At 38.3% G+C, this 19,873-nt stretch overlaps 1 protein-coding gene across 2 annotated transcripts; it reads right to left on the bottom strand.

Moving 5' to 3' along the window:
- Nucleotides 1-301: 301 nt before the first annotated feature.
- Nucleotides 302-17,907, bottom strand: LOC123692207 (iron-sulfur clusters transporter ABCB7, mitochondrial). Of its 2 annotated transcripts, none has more exons than XM_045636908.1 (13): nt 17,741-17,907; nt 17,539-17,644; nt 16,690-16,820; nt 16,055-16,232; nt 15,713-15,879; nt 15,354-15,632; nt 14,745-14,919; nt 14,306-14,463; nt 13,837-13,997; nt 13,572-13,701; nt 13,306-13,434; nt 1,476-1,622; nt 302-1,396 (listed from the first exon to the last, which is right to left on the bottom strand). In XM_045636908.1, exons 1-13 carry the CDS (start codon nt 17,894-17,896, stop codon nt 1,178-1,180), a joined length of 2,136 nt encoding a protein of 711 aa, XP_045492864.1. In that variant the 5' UTR covers nt 17,897-17,907; the 3' UTR covers nt 302-1,177. The 2 variants fall into 2 exon arrangements, with proteins under 2 accessions (XP_045492864.1, XP_045492865.1); XM_045636909.1 differs by having other exon boundaries at nt 16,690-16,766.
- Between the last annotated feature and the right edge of the window lie 1,966 nt (nt 17,908-19,873).

Raw genomic sequence — 19,873 nt, 5'->3', positions numbered from 1 at the left:
TACTTTTGGAGTACTGTACATCCTATATTATGTACATCTAATTATTTAAATTTTTATGACATCAAAATAATGTTTAAACAAGGATAATAATTCAATATAATTATTATTAAAATATTATAATGTTTAGCTTGATAAAGTAATACATAAACATAAAACGGTCTTTTTAAAAGCCATAACTTAATTAAAACAATGCAGTATGAGGGTTATAATATTAACTAATTTCAGCAATCAATCTAGTCTAAATATAGTTTTGAAGGCCGGGGTTGGATTGTCCATGTACATGGAATTTGTTCCATTGTTCTATGTTTTTAATCAGTTAAGATACCAAAAAACCAAAGTATACTAAAAATATACATAAATCGTCGTTAATCTTAACTTTTGTCGGTCAGCGATCTGACGTAGACTACATATCACTTTGTACAGTGTTTAAACACTGAAATATCAGAATGGAATGGTTTTCAGATTCTATTTTACATTTAAGTGGTCTATTGGCAGGTACATGATAATCGTGTGAGCGGGAAATGTAATGTATTATTGCAATTTCCACGCCGTTCCGCTCTCTATAAGAAAACGGCGATTTGGAGATTTGAACGAGATTACCGAACAGAAAAAGAGCGACCGCACTATAGAGTTATAGACCAGGGTTTAAAAATGATAAAAAGTGAAAAAATCGCAGTAGGATGTAACCCATTAGAAAAGGAGGAAAATATGATAAAAATGTAAGGAAAAATAAATTACGGTGAATTCGAGTTCGGGAAGTGGGAGGGGGGAAGCTTTTTAAGAGAAAAAAATGGTCTCTCTCGATTTCCGACAAAACTACAAGTCCTACGGAAAAATTTTCAATGGTAAAGTTGTAGGTAATAAAAAGATGTACAACTTTTGTATTAGCAATTTTTTCACATAACCTCAAAATTTAGGTGAAAAATTCAAAAACTAAGTTTTTGGTTTTTTATTTTTATCTACTTCAAAATTTTTTTTTTTTTTCTACGAAATTTGGTGGAGACTTACTTTATTGTGTCCCAAATACACTGTAATTTATTTGATGGGTTTGATGGGTGGGACACTAATGGGTTTCATCCTACTGCGATTTTTTTTTTGTTTCAAAAATTATCAGCACTACTAGAAGAATACGTATGAATTTGTTATTTAAGTACTATTTTTTTTTAATTTTAGGGCGCTAGGCCGCGGGCGGGTCGGGCAGCTGGTTCTGCTGGCGCCACAGGCGCGCGTACAGCGAGGCGGGGTCGGCCAGCAGCGCGCGGTGCGAGCCGCGCTCGGCCACGGCGCCGCGCCGCAGCACCAGGATGAGGTCGGCGTCGGCCACCGTGGCCAGCCGGTGCGCGATGCAGATGGACGTGCGCCCCGCCGTGGCCGCGCGCAGCGCCTGCAGGATCGCCTGCACACCACACGGCGGCTACAGTACACAGCGAGGGGAGCGGGGAGGGCGGGGCGGGAGGGGGCGGGGCGGTACTCACGTGCTCGGTGAGGCTGTCGAGGCTGGAGGTGGCCTCGTCGAACACGATGAAGGGCGCGTCCTTGAGGATGGCGCGCGCGATGGCCACGCGCTGCTTCTCGCCGCCCGACAGCTTCAGCCCGCGCTCGCCCACCTGCGTCTCGTACCCCTGCCCGCCGCGAACGTCGCGTTACGGGTCATATTATGTTATAGACTACAAGCCCGCATAGGAAAAAAATATGGGTCAATTGAACCACCAGGGGACATATCTAGAACGATAGAAGAGCATAAAATAATAAGATTCTTCCACTATGCCGTCACTTGTAAGCTGTCCAACTGAGTGCAGATGAGAATTCAAAAGTACAGGTAGACTCGGTAAATTTTGGTCATATATTTTTGTACGGCATTCTTAACCATCGATAGATCCATTAAAAATAATAAGAAACCACTCAGTGCCGTACAAAAATGGTGGTCTACAAAGTCGAAATTTTTATTTAATTTCCGAGAGTTACCGGGGGTAAATTTGGCCATGTACGGCATCTGTGTCATACTATTTCAATACTGCTTTTAATCCATTACTCCGCAACGCCGGACAAAAATCATGGAGACAAGGGGAAAAAATCGAGAGTTGCAATCCCCTCTCTTTCACCACTCCAGGGGGTCATTTGACACAACACGAAATAAATTTATTTTTAAAGTATTTTATCGTCGTCGTTCGACGAAATAAATTTATTTTTAAAGTATTTTATGCATAGATAATATTTTTTCATGTGCCGTACATTTTCGTTGGTTCAAAGGGGAAAAATCTGAAAAAGAAAAAAATCCGTATAACGAAATGTTTGCTTTATATTTTGACTAGCTGCTCCGCGCGGTTTCACCCCCGTGGCCCCACTTCTGTTGGTCGTAGCGCGATGATATATAGCCTATAACCTTCCTCGATAAATGGGCTATCTAACACCGAAAGAATTTTTGAAATCGGACCAGTAGTTCCCGAGATTAGCGCGTTCAAACAAACAAACAAACTCTTCAGCTTTATAATATTAGTATAGATAATAAAATATAAATATACATTAATATTAAGAAGCTCGAGGTGGTTAATTATCACCTTGGAAAGTCGGAGTCAGGTGGAATGGACTCCGTTAAATTGATGAACTAATAAAGAAGCTATGAACGAAAATATGTGAATTATATGCAATCAGCCCATGAATACAGGTAAAGTCACAAGCAAATGCTAGTAATATATACATAATTACGTAGGCAGATTGTTGGCGGCGAACCTCAACTCAAGGCCAGACTGAAAATCAGCGCTGTAGTACTCTCGAGTCAAATAGCATAGCTGAGTCTGGGCCTTTTGTCACAAAAACACGTTTTTTTTATTTTCTTGTTTTTTTTTTTATTATTTTTTTTTTTTCAATTTTGTTAATATTAGGTTAAGTAGATTTTAAGTTTCTTTGTATCCAAATTATTGTGGCAATAAATACATTCATTTCATTTCATTTCATTTCACATATTCAAAATGTACAAGTAAAGGGCTTTCAAATGATACCAAACACGGCATATTTATCTTAACTTTAATTTTTTACTCTGTATGTTCTGTCCGCTAGAGGGCGCCACATTAGATTTTGTGAAACCCCATATAGCCTTTAGCTAGCTGGTCGCTGGTTATCCAGTGAACAATTCAGACGCTTCTAATGATATGTCATTTGTCGAATTCTGATAAGTAGTTTAGAAGTTACGAGGGAATAGATGAACATACATACATGACCTGTCAAAATCATAACCCTCCTTTTGCTTTGCCGAAGTTGGGTAAAAATATGTTAATGCCGTACTGTATCAAATGGCCATATAGCACACTTAAAATTGTAGCTTTCGTCGCTTTCATCAGCCTAAAAGATGTGGTCTGCACAAAAATGTACGGCATCATTTTTTCCTAATTTATCTATGTTAATACTATATTATAAAACAACGAATAAAGTGTAGTTCATTAATCTACGATGTTTAAACTTTTACAAAATTTCTGTTTTTGCATTTCTCTATAACTTTTTTTAGAACGGTTTCTTTTGAACGGCAATACTATAGTCTAGGGTTGTTGAGGATTCCTCCTCCGCTTCCTCATAATGCGGAAGTTCCGCAATATTTTGGGTTCCTCTTCCGTTACCGCATCCTCAAAATTTAAATAAAAAAATTCCTCTTCCGCTATCGCTTCCTCAAAATTGAGAGGAAATTAATGAGGATGCCGTATCTACGACAACGCACTCGCTGCAGCGCGATGCCGGGCCGCGATCCGATCGGGCGGAGACTCTATTCGACTAGGTTTTATTCGTATGTAATGTATGAAAATCCATAATTTACAATAGATTTTATTTTCATCTCAAACCTCTGTTTGACCCCTGTCAACACGGTTTTCTTCCAGGGCGTTCAACCATGTCTAACCTTTTGGAATACGTCAGCGACATCAATGAAGAGCTCGAAAAACAAAATGAAATTCATGCTATCTACACAGATTTCTCCAAGGCATTTGACATGGTTGATCATAGCCTTCTTGTCCAAAAGTTGTACCACGCAGGTATTTGCGGCTCTCTGCTCAGATGGTGCGAATCATATCTTCGTAATAGGTCCCAATTAGTTATACTCAGAGGTTACAAGTCAGTCGCTCGACCAGTACCCTCAGGTGTACCTCAAGGCTCTCACCTCGGTCCTCTCTTTTTTTTACTATACGTTAACGACCTAGGTGCCAACATTACGTCTAAGTACCAAATGTTCGCCGACGATCTCAAATTGTATAGGGTAATAAAAAACCATGAAGATACTTTAGCATTACAAAACGATATCAACAGCATTACATTATGGTGCGCAAAAAATAACATGTTCCTTAACGTATCTAAGTGTTATCATATGAAATTCACAAGGAAACGAAATCCACTTCATGTAACTTACTCTATTGATAACATTCCAATCGGTGAAGTCACGAACATCCGCGATCTCGGTGTTGTGGTGGACAGAAAAGTCGACTTTCGCGAGCACATAGACTCGGTAGCAACAAGGGCCGCACGCCTTTCGGGATTCATCATTAGACAGACCAAATTCTTTAATGACTCTGAAGTACCAGTATTGCTTTTTAATTACTACGTACGATCTCTCCTCGAATACTGTAGCCCTGTGTGGAATCCTACTTATGCCGTACACATACAGCGGTTGGAACGGATACAGAAACAATTCCTGTACCACCTAACTTTCGCTCACAACCTTTGCCGTAACCTAACGTCTTATTCTTCTAGACTTATGCATTTTAAAATGAAATCGCTTGAAAGCAGACGGACCCTTTCTGATATCGTGTTTCTATACAAAATTATAAATGGTAAAATAGATAATTCTCAATTATTGGGAAAAATTAGCATACATGTACCAAGGCCATTCAGCCGTCCCACTAACATGAAAACGTTTAGTCTTCCCTTTTGTCGTACAAACTACGCTCAACACTCGTCATTGCACCGCATGTGTTCAGCTTACAACGAAATAGTATGTAATAACGTCGATATATTTAGCGCATCCCTAAATTTATTTAAAAAATTAGTTTCCAAAATTACATAAATATTGTATTTAAATTGTTCCATAATGTTATTTTTCTAAATTATGTTAATATTGTAATAATGTAATTATATGTATTCGCGTACATTATTGCAGGCTGTGTTCACCTCTAGAAGGTCTAGCACCTATTACTTGTGATGTATCATAGAATAACCATATCTATTATTTTTGTAGTGCTATGTCCAGTTTGGTGGACCTATTAAAAAAAAAAAAAAAAAAAAAAAAAAAAAAAATATCTCGACAAAATCTAATCGATTTGAGTCACTTTTTTTTACTGAGATAGATTAGGTTTTGTCGAGTAATATGCCTAAGTAAACAAAATCATATCTGAGTCCGACTCGTGACTCTAAATAGTATGGTATAGGCTAGGCTTTGTAAATTCGCGATCGGGCGAGCGAGACCATGCCACCCGCGCTGTTACTTGCCTGTTTTTGCATATAATATTTTTTTTCCAATTAATAAGCTCGAAAACTGATGGACCAATTAATATTTTTATTGAATATGAATATTGAATATTGAGTAAGATGCTTTTTTATGACAAAGGGGCAATTTTCCTAGTAGTTAAAATATCAATATTCAATAATATGTACATACAGGAGAGTGGCTTTTGTTCTAATTTTTTAATTTTTAATTTTAATTATAATTTCCTATCATCCTCGTCCTCATCCGCTTCCTCTTCCGCTTCCTCATCCGCATCCTCTTCCTCAAAAAAATATCCTCATCCTCATCCGCATCCCCTAAATTTGCGCGTGAAAATTCCTCTTCCTCCTCCTCTTCCTCATAATCACTTCCTCAACAACCCAATACTATACAACAATTGAATTTTACAATATCATGTTTAAAAAAAAGTTCCCGTACAGGGTCAAATGACCTTACAGCTCTTTATATCAAGAATTCGATGAAATTAAGATGATTATTGGTATACATTTAAAAGAACAATTATTTTTTGACGGCATTGCTTTTAATAGTACTTTTGAGTGCTTAGATAATGTTTTGGAACCGAAGCCGTACTTCTACTTAGTCAAATGACCCCCTGGAGTGGGGAAAGAGAGGGGATTGCAACTCTCGATTTTTTCCCCTTGTCCCCATGATTTTTGTATGGCGTTGCGGAATAATGGATTAAAAGCAGTATTGAAATAGTATGACACAGATGCCGTACATGGTCAAATGACCAAATTTACCCCCGGTAACTCTCGGAAATTAAATAAAAATTCCGACTTTGTGGACCACCATTTTTGTACGGCACTGAGCGGTTTCTTATTATTTTTAATGGATCTGTTGATGGTTAAGAATGCCGTACAAAAATATATGACCAAAATTTACCGAGTCTACCTGTACTTTTGAATTCTCATCTGCACTCAGTTGGACAGCTTACAAGTGACGGCATAGTGATGAATCTTATTATTTTATGCTCTTCTATCGTTCTAGATATGTCCCCTGGTGGTTCAAATGACCCATATTTTTTTCCTATGCGGGCTTGTAGTCTATTATTCATAAAAAAAAATATGTTATAAGAAAACAAGAATTTTTTTTTTGAAGTTATACTTCTTTTGGCGCGATGAAGAAAAATGATGAGAGTGAATTTTTACGATGCGCGCGCACACCGACACCTAAATTTAACAGCATGAAGTTAGTTCTAGGTCGTATGAAAATTGATAACTATGTTCAAATTGTATATTCTAGTATTTTTCTTCCATACGCCAAAGAAGTATAACTTCTAACGCGTCTACATAAGTAAAACGCAGTTCATTAAAGAAACGAATCTTCAATGGCGGCGCTTATCATTCCCTCTCGCTTACACACGGCCGTACGGCATGCAAAAAAAAAAGGGAAAAGTAAAATCACTAAAATTTATTTGATTTTCCCTATAATAGTTTTTATCATGAATTTACAATGACAATTATGTATTTGCGAAAGTAAATAATGTTTTATTGGAATTTGACAAAATAATATGTTCTTTGGGAAAAGTTGTTCAGTTTTATGGGCTCATTACAAGTATTATGGGGATTTTGTTACATTCTGTGTACGTAAATATGATAATTCATATAAATACACAAATACCATAACAAAAAAGTTTGTCAACAAACAATTTGAAATAATTAATAAAATAATTATCCATTTACGTTATTTTTATTTTCTTTTTTGCTGACCTTAACATATGTCAGTGTCAGCTTTGGCCGCCATTGAAGATTCGTTTCTTTAATGAAACGCGTTATACACACACTCTTTTTGAAGTTATACTTCTTTTGGCGCGATGGAGAAAAATGATGAGAGTGAATTTTTACGATGCGCGCGCACACCGACACCTAAATTTAACAGCATGAAGTTAGTTCTAGATGGTATGTAACTATGTTCAAGTTGTATATTCTAGTATTTTTTCCATACGCCAAAGAAGTATAACTTCTGAATAAAAAACTCCCATTTGTGTATCGCTTTGAGTTTAATTCCTTCCAACAAACGTTAAGATGACACAATACGCAATGAGCAAGTTAAGTACACATTACTTTCTTTAGCACAGGTATTATATTATTAATTACAACACATATTTTAATATTAGATGTGTTCAATACTCAGACGCTAAGATGACACAATGACAATGCATATTACAATTCGCGTGAACAAAAATATAAAATAAAGTGACGGTAGGTCGTAAACATACAGCCCACCAAGGACAAATTTTCACAATTTTCCTTAATACAACTATACCATACAAACGTAAATACTTACGAACATCTTAGCGAATTTAACATCAAAACCAAAAATACAAAATAAAATATTACCACATACATAACTAGTAAGAAATTACTAATATTCGTATTAGTTTCTATAAAGAACAAAGTATGAGGCTTAAGACAGACAACAGAAAAAAAATTATCATTAGTTGCTAACTGGCAAAAAACACAATTTAGAAACAGGGCGTTTAATTACATTGTTTTTACATTTTAAACTGACAACTCGCGTAATTCCGTCCAATCCGGGATGTTTTTCAACTATAATACCATATAACCATCTTCCAGGTGCAAGATCATCCTCTACCACTAATACTAAATCTCCAATTTTCTCATTCTTTTAATTAGTCTTTTACAGAGTGCAGTAACGCGGAGTAGTCTTCTCAAAGATGAAAAGCGTGAGTATATTTCTTCTTCGGGATCTGCTTCATCACTGTGAGTATTAATTAAACAAATTTTCATTTTTCTTTCTTCTAGATCTGTATCTTCTATTCGACCTCTTGTAAAATTTATATCCTTTTCTTGCAGCCACTTCGGCCCTTCCTTCCAGAGTTGAACATCCCATTGCGTACTGCCACGCGATGCACAATCTGCAGGATTATCCTTGGTAGATACGTGTTGCCATTGCTGCGGTTCCAGCGAAGTAATAATCTCCGACACACGGTTGGCGACAAAGGTTTTCCAACGACTAGGTTGTCCTTGAAGCCAAGCGAGCACAATTTGTGAGTCGGTCCACGCATGAATAGAAGATTTCTCCATACCCATGGCTTGAGACACTTCAAGTAGCAGTCTTGTGAGTAGTACAGCTCCACAAAGTTCCAATCTCGGAATCGAAACTTGTTTAATGGGCGCTACCTTTGTTTTGGAAGCAATTAATGCAACATTACTTTCCCCATTGGAATTAACTACTCGCAAGTACACAACTGCCGCAAATGCAACATTTGAAGCATCGCAGAAGCCATGCAATTCGCGAACTTTATCATCATTATTGATGTTGATCCAGCGTGGGATACTAAATTTGGTAAGTGTATCTAATTCACTTCTATACTTGAGCCAGTCCTTCAGTAATTGTGGAGGAAGTTCATCATCCCACTCAATTCCCGAGAGCCATAATTTCTGTATAAAAACTTTGGCTGAAATTATTACTGGCGCAAGCCAACCAACAGGATCAAATAATCGAGAAATTTCTGAAATAACTTTTCTTTTTGTTACAGGAGGAGAGAGTTGTGGAAGTTTTACTACGTATTCAAATTCATCGGTTCTTCTGTTCCAGGTAAGTCCTAAAATTTTCATGATTTCATCTATTTTTAGTTTCAGGTTTTCTGCTTGATCTTCAACATCTTCGTTAATTTCTTTAATTATTTCTTCGCTATTACTGCTCCATTTTTGCAAGACAAATCCACCTCCTTGTAGAAGTTGTGTTATTTCCTTATAAATTTGCTTACCTTCTTCCACAGAAAAGCAACCCGACATAAAATCGTCCATATAAAATTCACGAAGTACTCTTTCAGCAGCCAGCGGATACTTCACCCCATCGTCGTGTGCAACTTGCTGTAATGATTTCACAGCTAGATAAGGTGCTGAAGCCGTACCAAAGGTAACTCGTAAGAGGCGCAGATGCTGCAATCTTTGATCTGGATCTTCACGCCAAACAAAACGTTGAAAATTTGTATGTAATTCAGATATTTTCACCTGTCTGTACATTTTTATAATGTCAGCGACAAGACAAATTGGATATTGACGCCAACGCATTATAATGTGACGTAAGTCAGGTTGTAGTGATGGGCCTACCATAAGTTCGTCATTCAATGTGATGCCATTGGTTCCTGGACAAGAAGCGTTGAAGACAACTCAGACCTTGGTAGTATCCTTATCCTCTCGGATCACTGCATGGTGAGGTAAGTATACAGCATCAGCCGAATCTTCTTCATGAGATGGCACAGTTTCCACGTGACCTAAATTTTTATATTCTTTTATGACAGCAGCATACTCAGCCTTAAGTTTAGGATTCTTTAATAAACTATTCTCGAGCCGATTAAATTGTTTTATTGCAATAGCCTTTGAATTACCATATTTGCAATTCGGATCATCGGTTCGAAATGGTAAATGTACTATATAGCGTCCTGAACTATCTCTCCTAGTAGTTGATGAGTATATATTCTCACATTTAATTTCTTCCTCCGTAAGAAGTGATTTATCAGAGGCAAATTGATCCGATTCAAGCTCCCAAAACTTCTTCATAAGTTCGTATTCATCATTTTGATGAATATGATTGCACCAAATAGTGCTGGAACTCGATCTGGATTGAATTGGACCCGATAGAATCCAACCCAGCTGTGTATTTTGCGCGATTAATGCACTGGGTGAATTCTTGATCAGACCTTCAAGCAAAATCTGACCATAAACATCTGCTCCAAGGAGCATGTCAATTTTATTTGGTGTTGAAAAGAAAGGATCTGCTAAAACTAATTTAGATACTTCAGGACTAAGATTAACAACAGCATTCCTTTCCGGAAGTACTGAGGTGAGCTTATTGAGCACAAAAGCTTGGACGCAAATTTTAAAGTTGCAATGGCGTGATTCAATCTCAATTTCTACCCTCGCTTTAGAGGCAACAGAACTTGAGTGGTCACTACCCAAACCAATAATGGAGCTTTTGTGTGGAATCTTTCTTAGCCCGAGAAGTTGAACAGCGGCTTCAGTCAAAAATGAAGCCTGCGATCCTTGATCAATGAGACATCTTAACGTGATCAATGAGCCTGTGTGTGACCTGGCATTAACTAATGCGGTGGCAAGTAAAACTTGTCCACTGAAACGTGAAAAGCAGGCTCTGATATTATTAATATTTTTTACCTGTGTTGATGTAGATGCTGTTGCTTCCTTAGCATCTGGTTCTGCCTCACTCATTTGAGGCACCGATGGGAGCGATACATTTTTGGGATGTAGTAAAGAATGATGTTTCTTCTTGCAAATACGACACCTGGAAGACTGGCGACACGAATATACATTGTGACCTGCACCAAGACAATTAAAACAAAGATTTTGTGATTGGACAAAATTCCGTCGAGTATCAGTTATTTCTCTTGAAAAACTTTTACAATTTTGCAAATGATGATCATCAGAACAATAAATACATTTTAAATTTGAAATATGAAACGCTTTCGGAGTAACATTAGTTCTATATTGTTGACTATTTTGTTTAGCTACCTTAGGATCAATAAATTCTAATGAACGTGAACGGATTTCTAAAAATTCTATAAATTCTTTATATGTTGGTAATAAATTACAATTTTTACTACTTTGCAGTTCCCACTGCTTACGGGACTCGGAATCTAATTTTAAACTTACAATATAAATAACAATAGTGTCCCAAGTACTTACAACTATTGACAAATTTTTAAGTGCAAACATACATTCATTAGTAGTATCTAAAATTTTGCGTAACGCTGTAGCCGATTCAGTTGTCACAGTTTTTTGATTCATAAATTTCTTTAAGATACAATTGGCAAGATACTTTTTGTTGCTGTACCGATCCTCAAGCTGTTTCCAACATAACTTATAATTTTCTGCAGTTATTGGTATGTGTCGCAAGAACTGTTCCGCTTCTCCAGTGAGTTGACATTTTAAATAATGTAAGCGTTGAACGTCATCCAATGTAGGGTTACTATGTACCAATGACAAAAACAGGTCTCGAAAGCTCGTCCATTCTGCATATTTCCCGGAGAAATGTGGGATAGCAATCTTTGGTAATTTAAAACCTTGTTGATTCGAATCTGTAGCTGTGGTGCTGCCATCTGCCGCATGATGTACATAGGTTGATTTAACAGTTAAATTAGCTCGAGCTTCCCGCAACTCATACTTATAATCGATATATTGTTCTTCACAATTGCCATATGTATCAGCTTTGACATAAGTAGTAGCATTCAATTTATCACTTTCCGAAACTTGAATAATTTGCGTGTGAGTTTGCAAAAACTGAGAATAAAGTTCCTCAAGCGCATCCAATCTTGTCGATAAATACGCATCATTCGCTAAACGTTCTTTAGGCGATTTCTTAAAATTAGATCTAGCTTTTGTAATTCGATCATATATATTGTTTTGCACTTTAATATAAGATTCCATCTTTTACAATAAACAAAATTAATATATAAAAAACTTTATAAAAATCTCAACGTGAAATACCTATTTGAAATATGTAATCTAATAAATCAAATATATTTACTATATAAAATCCGAAATAGTTTTATAAATTCAATGTTCATAAAGTGACAATTACTTATTCACAAATTATAATATTTAAGTACATAATTATTTAACTATTTACTTAATGATCTAAGATAATTGTTTTTTAGATTCAGCTAAACACGTAACCTTGAACTATCTAACAAGTTCACATTAGGTACATCAATCTTTAAAGTACATATCAATTATTTTGTAATAGCAATTAGCAAGTTTTATATACGATTTACACTTAAAGTCCCAATATATTAAAGTCCAATTATTACGATATTATCTCGAATGTACTCACGGTTTGTCCACTTATTTACTCACTCACAGCACTTATACACAGAATAACCTCCAGGTGCAGATGTGAAGACACGAAACACGATGATAGAACACCCAACTCGATGTCACGTAGTCGTAATCCACCAACCATTACTTCGATATTGCCGTAACTCCAAAGCCAGTATTCTCCAGTATCGTTATATATTATATCTTATATCATTATATCCGGCTCGAAGGACCATGAATAAAAAACTCCCATTTGTGTATCGCTTTGAGTTTAATTCCTTCCAACAAACGTTAAGATCACACAATACACAATGAGCAATAATTTAAGTAACACATTACTTTCTTTAGCACAGGTTTATATTAATTACAACACATATTTTAATATTAGATGTGTTCAATACTCAGACGCTAAGATGACACAATGACAATGCATATTACAATTCGCGTGAACAAAAATATAAAATAAAGTGACGGTAGGTCGTAAACAACTTCTAACGCGTGTACATAAGTACACACACTCTTTTTTTATTATTTGTATAAGAACATAACAATCATACATGATTTAATATAACAAAGTTCTAAAATTCATTACGACGCGACCACACAACATGTTCTATTATTAAAAAAAGAAAAAAAACTACGTGTGGCACTCGGGGACTGCCGCGGTAAAGCTATTGCATGCTATGCCTTCAAGCCACACCTCCGCCCGTCGGAGTGGGGAGCGTGAGGTTTTTTCGTTACGGAATTTCTCGATTCGGTCCCCGCGCTCAAGGCCCGCTATAGAAGCTATGCAATAGCTTAAAACAGCATATAAAAAAGAAAACAAGCCTCACGCAAATGAACTAACTAATCTTAATCTCAAAATAATAAATAAAGCCCACATTCCATTATAAACTTAGAAAACTAAATAATTTAAATTATACATAAGTTACACAATAGCTACATAAAATGATATTTCTATAAGAATAATAATAATCAATTAATTAGGTAGTGTCAATTGTCATGCAAATTCATTATCTGTACCTTAGGCCACGTGACGACGGAATCGTGCAGCTCGGCCATCTTGCTGGCGCGGTACACCTCCTCCGCCGACTTGCTGAGGTCGCCGTAGTGCAGGTTGTGGAATATCGTGTCGTGGAACAGCACGCAGTCCTGCCATTTATTTTTAATATGTAATTGTTATAAACACAGTTCTTATGTATTTTGTTTTTAACAATAATACGAAAGCGACGTACAGTCGCCAAGTGAATTATAAACGTATCGCAAAGCTGACAACCGATAAGACAAACCTGCGGCACGATGGCGATGCTGCGGCGCAGCGAGGCCAGCTCCACGCGGCGGATGTCCTGCCCGCCCACCAGGATCTGCCCCGACTGCGGCTCGAAGAAGCGGTACAGCAGCCGCACCAGCGTCGACTTGCTGCAACACACCGACGGGATCAACGACACAAGTACGAATCGCAGCCAATCCGGCTCCGAAGATTTTTCGCATACATTAGAGACAAAAAATACGTAATGTGAACATTAGGCGAACGAATAGAGGCAAAAGCGTTACCCGCTACCGGAGCTGCCGACGATGCCGATCTTCTGGCCGGCGGGGATGGTGAGGCTGAGGTTGTTGAGGATGGGCTGCCCGTTCACGTACTTGAAGCTCACGTCGCGGAACTCGATGCTGGAGTCCGCCTCCACGCGCAGCGGCGGGGCCTTATCCACCTCCTGGGATATACAATTTTTATTTTGTATAATATGTACATGTATGTATGGAGGTTTGAGAAATTTGAAGAAAAAGTCTGCAATGAAATCCAGCGTGAATTTTTAATTGTTCAAATCTCGTGTGATGTGTGGGGGGGGAGGCGAGTGACGTGTGTTGCGGCGTGTCACGTGGGGTAAGGCGTGTGACGTGTGGTGACGCGAGTGACGTGTGGTGACGCGAGTGACGCGTGTGAAGTCACTGACCAAACTTAAAATGTGTTTAGTTTAGTATAAGAAATGTGATCGAATGAAATAAACGTGCGAGTCCGTACCCGCACGCGCGACTGCACGGTCATGAGCGTGAACATGGTCTGCATGTCGACGAGCGCCTGGCGCACCTCGCGGTACACGGAGCCCAGGAAGCCCAGCGGCACCGACAGCTGGAACACCAGCCCGTTCACCATCACCAGGTCGCCCACCGTCATGCGCCCTGCACACACCGCCCTCTCAGTGCCGAGCTCGACAAAAATTACACGTCACACTTTTACACGTTTTACTCGTTAGTAATGAGCTAGCCGCGTCCCGCGTTTTCGTTTTCGCTGAAAATCGATGAACATCAGTTCAAAATTCGTTCAAATAAAGAGAGATCGGCGAGAACGAATAAACAGAGAGACAAAAATTATAAGAAATGTTTTTTCACTGTATGTATCGTTTGTAGGTCCGCGTGCATTCAGTAAAGCGAGGGTATCTCAGTGTGACAAGGCGTCGGACCGTGCGCGATCTCGTTGGCGGCGAGCAGCATGATGGCGCTGAGGCCGGCGCTGAAGATGGCGTGCTGGCCGAAGTTGAGCAGCGCCAGGCTCGTGGCCGTCTTCAGCGACGCCGCCTCGTAGCGCTGCAGGCTCTCGTCGTACTTCTGCAGCTCGTACTTCTCGTTGCTGAAGTACTGTGCGCACACGTAACTCGATAAATATCATTTATAACTGTGCAAAATACACACACATAGGCCGGCGCAGATATGGCGGAGCGCAGCGCAGCGCATTATTCATTGTCAAACTACTATCGATAATAATACATATTATTTTAGGTACGTTTTAAGCGAAAGGTAGGACGCTGAGCTTTTGAATATTGTTCAAAAGCACAGTTACCTTTTTTGAGGACAATGTCGATAATAGTTTTGACAATGAAAAATGCATTGCGCTACGCTCCGCCATATCCTTACGGATAATACACCTCTTTCAAAAAGAATACAATACTAAAATGTAAGTAAGAATGTAAATTGATATGCAATTCGTTCACGTACACGACTTTGTTATATGTTTCGTTTACCTACATAATGCTATGGTCTAGTGCCGGAGCAGCACACGGGGCGGGCCTCACCTTGACGGTCTCGTAGTTGATGAGCGAGTCGACGGCCTTGTTGCCGGCGTCGTTCTCGGCGCGGTTCATGTGCACGCGGAACTGCGTGCGCCACTGCGTCACGGCCAGCGTGAAGGCCGCGTACACGCCCACGCAGCCCAGCGCCACGCCCGCGAACGCCAGCCCGCCCTTCAGGCCCAGGATGGACGACACCAGCGCCAGCTCGAACGCCGTCGGCACGACGTTGAACACCATGGCCGACAGCACGAAGTTGATGGCGCGCGACCCGCGGTCGATCGTCTGCGCCGGGCGTCGAAAGCATTAGCATTCGGTGGGATACATGAGTGTACACTAGAACGTGCGCAAGCGGTACGGCGCACCTTGGATAGCGCGCCGGTCTGGCGGCCCAGGTGGAAGGCCAGGTCGAGGCTGTGCAGGTGCGTGAACACGTTGCAGGCGAGCCGCCGGATGGAGTGCTGCGCCACCTTGGCGAACACGGCGTTGCGCAGCTCGTTGAAGCCCGCCGCCGTCGCGCGCGCTATGCCGTCTGACGGACGTTATTAATTCGACGTTATTTAAAAAAAAACAATCGCATCGAACGCAAATAAAACTTTTCAATTAGAAGAGTGATTCGATTCAAATAGCACGTGACGTGTGCTATCCCGCCTCTGCCGTATGCGGCGGGAGGAATTGTCTAGGTGATGGGACTTTAATGAACTTACACCCGACCAACAAGCTGATGACGCTGGTGGATATGGCCTCGGGAACCGTAGACACGCCTAGGAGATTAACTTCGTCGACTGCATACTTGAACAGGAAGGGCACCATCACATTCATCACCTTGGCTCCGAAAAGCAGCGAAAGTGATATCATCACCCTGTTTCTTATCATTGCGTTGTCCTGTGACCACATGTAAACGTACAACATAACTTTATTGTCAACCAAAGAAGTTCCAATAATATTCATAGAAACAAACAATCTGATAACGGATTATACTATGAATGATATATCTTAATATATATATAAATCTCATGTCACAATGTTTGTCCTCTTCGCACACCATGTGCAGTTCGATCCAACTTGAGAGATAGGATAGTAAACATGTAGGTACCACGGGCGAAGCCGGGGCGGACCACTAGTGGTAATGTTAAATACAATATGAGCCATGTTTGTTTCTTGCTAATGCGATAATGGCATATGAATAACTTATAAAAGATTATGAAAATATTGTAATTAATTGCAATCTCTGTATAATCACAGTCAAAAATTGTTTACTTTAATTTACATATTAATTGCACCAATACTTTGCTATTAACAGGACATGTTCTATAATATAGTTTGTAAAGAACAAGTTTACCTTTGGCCACACATATTCCATCATCCCCCGCACCATATCCATCCCCGTGACCGGCTTGGCATCTCCCAGGTTGATGTCTTCTCGAGACAAAACAGAAGCACCTGGATGAAAGCAGTCTCTCTTTTGGATACCTAGGGATGGGATACCACATCAGGACTCCTTTAGGAACTGGATTCAATCAACATTGAAGGAAGGAAAAGCGGGCAAACTAATGTGAGGGGATGCAGGAGGAGATCTGCTCAACCAGGCATTAATAACAATACACATGAAATGATTAGAAATGCAAAAAACAAACTATTCAAGCAATACCAAACTAACATTTCAAATGATTATAAAACTACAGAATATACCTACTTAGCTTGATAATTATTACAACAATCAATACATCACTTGAAGTAAGAACTTATATGAGAGTGATGGCAGTTCTACTGTCTACTCTGGACTCTGTACTATTGTCTGAAGTCGGTTTAAAATGCTATAAATATTCATTGGTTCAGACAAAAACAATGAAGCGTGAATTCACAAATAATTCATCTTTATTTTCAATATACAGTTTTCACTATTCCAAAATAGTTCAAACATTAAAAAATCTTTTTAATACAGTATAGTTTCAATATAAATAAAAAATTGATAATATGAACACAATTTTGGAACAGTAATTTCAATATTAAAATGATAATTGGTATTCAAATATTGACTTGGTTATTTTAACATGTAATAAATATTTACAAGGTCAAGTTGGATTGCGCAATAGTAGGTCAAGCTAGTGATTTAAAAGTGAATAAACATACAGGAACCTTAAAACATACAGAAGTTAAATGCAAATCATATTTTTTAATGTTTTCTTACCAACTGGAATTTTCCCAGTTTTAGGCTTATTGGCGAGAACCGCTGCCAGCACATTTTTGGCTGTATCTTGTCCACCTGCATTACTTGGAGGTGATGAAGAATAGTACTAAAACCGAAAAAAAAATCCACTGCTAATTTTCATAAAAATAGTTAATAATTTAATTGAAAGAAGACTTTATCCACTGTTTTATTCACAACGTACCCTATAATAACTTGAGGCGACACATTGTTTACAAACTATATTTAATTGCGGCTTATTATATATCAACAATCTAGTGCTTGAAAAAGCTTTTATAAATTTTTTGTGATTTTTCAAAATTTTATCAAACCTCCGATTTGACAGCAATGCAGCCGCCATGGTTGCAGGCTGCTGGCTGACAAATACTGACAAATGACATTAGAACTGCGTAGGTAGGTAGGTACCAAGGTAGGTACCAAGAAGCTTATATCTAATACACGTAGGTACCTATTTTTCATTTTGGTAGGTACTTGACGTACTTGAATATTGTTGCCTGATTAGTTAATTTTTTTTGTAAGATAAAAAAATAAAAGAATTCTAGTGAGATTACTTCTTAGATCATTAAGTAATGGATAACACTCGTAGGCGTTTCCCCTTTTGCCGAGGTATAAGATTATTTGAATCGAAAATAATGCTTTCATAAAAACTACTTGCGTAATCGATTTACGATTACAAACACTCTGCGTATTCGTAAAACATCGAAAGAACGTCTGCGAGTGCTCCGCTAAAAATGCCGTTTTGTGCTGTCAAGTCTTGCAGAAATAAGTCAAACACATCAAATATTTAAAAAGATGGAATAACCTTTCATTTGTAAGTATTTTTTTATTTTTTTTTACGTAAATATCTATTTAAATGCAATTTCTAATAATCGTCGATGTATAGTTGAGAGATATGATCAAGACAAATAATCGAGTCATATTTACTCGATAGTTATGTGACAACCCTACGCTATATGTAATGTGAAGCGCTGACGGTGTGCTTTCGTTCGTGAGAACGTTTTATTCCTTTAAATTATAATATTAGAATAAAAACATATTGTGAAGCATCGTGCTCATAATAACACGTATAATGTAATTTTACTTTTTAATTAAAATCATTTAAGAAATATGATTCTTTTTATTAATTCACTGGAAAGTGAATTTAACTGGCGCAGTCGGTAGGATACTCGGGTCGCCCGGCGGGAAGATATCCGAAATAAATATCGGTTCCGAGGCCCCGCGCGGCCGACCGGTTTTTTTTAAAAACCCAAGCGAGTATCCAGAACATCAGCAGTATCCAGCCATCGATACAGAAACCATGTTAATGTGAGTTGCACAGAATTATTTTATTGTGTTGCTTTCCTATATTATATTCCTATATTAATTTTAGAATAAACCTTCACGATTTTCCATCCTAGGAAATCCCGGGGTACCGAGGCTGTTAATACCCAACAGTCCTCGAGAAATAGTTTAGTTGATAGTATTAGAAGTATTGATAGTTTTAATATGTCGTTTGACACGGAGGAAATTTTTAAATGCTTAAGGGTGGTCCCAGATTTTGATGGTAACCCCCATGTATTAACAAAATTCATTAAAATATGCGACCAATTAGTTATTATAACCGTACATTATTACTATATAAAATTAGGGTTCAACATTTAAACGAAAAATTGGATAAGGCATCGTCCTTGTTAGAAGCTTTGTAAAACGTAGATTGATAAATGGTTTAGGTTCTATACAGAATTAGCGCAATTCCTAGACTCCTTAGACGATAATATTAATGATTTACTTTTAGTAATAAGAAATATAGAGGATAGTTTAGCTTTTATGCGTACATCGCGAGCGCACCATGTTATGTTAGGGATAGATATATTAAGTATTATATTAGTTACTTTACGTTCCTTTTACGATTCAGAACAAATTATTAATGTAGATCTCCGCGAATAATTCACACTGGATCATACTTTAGTAAAAATAGGATAGTAATTATATTAAGATTCCCCATTATAACTCCTCACACTTTAATCGTACAAATCATATCATCATACCTCCCTATCCCTATATAGCAACCAATAAAGATATTTATGTGCACATAGAGGCTGAATGCCCGAAGTTCAATCGAAGAGCAATCGGTTTCTATGTGAAGTCGACCCTAAATCATCATACAAGAAGTTCACCCGACTGTATTGCAAAACTCATCACCACGCAAGAGATATCCAGCGACTGTGAATCCACCTGCCTAACATTAACTAAGCCAGCAATGGAGAAATTGGACGACAGTCACTACATCATTATTTTTCCTCATCTCACAAAGGTTAAATTATCCTGCAAGCGTAAG

The sequence above is a fragment of the Colias croceus genome, chromosome 6 (genome assembly GCF_905220415.1).
Source record: "Colias croceus chromosome 6, ilColCroc2.1".
Classification (NCBI taxonomy): domain Eukaryota; kingdom Metazoa; phylum Arthropoda; class Insecta; order Lepidoptera; family Pieridae; genus Colias; species Colias croceus.
This window is presented reverse-complemented; position numbering and strand designations above follow the sequence as displayed.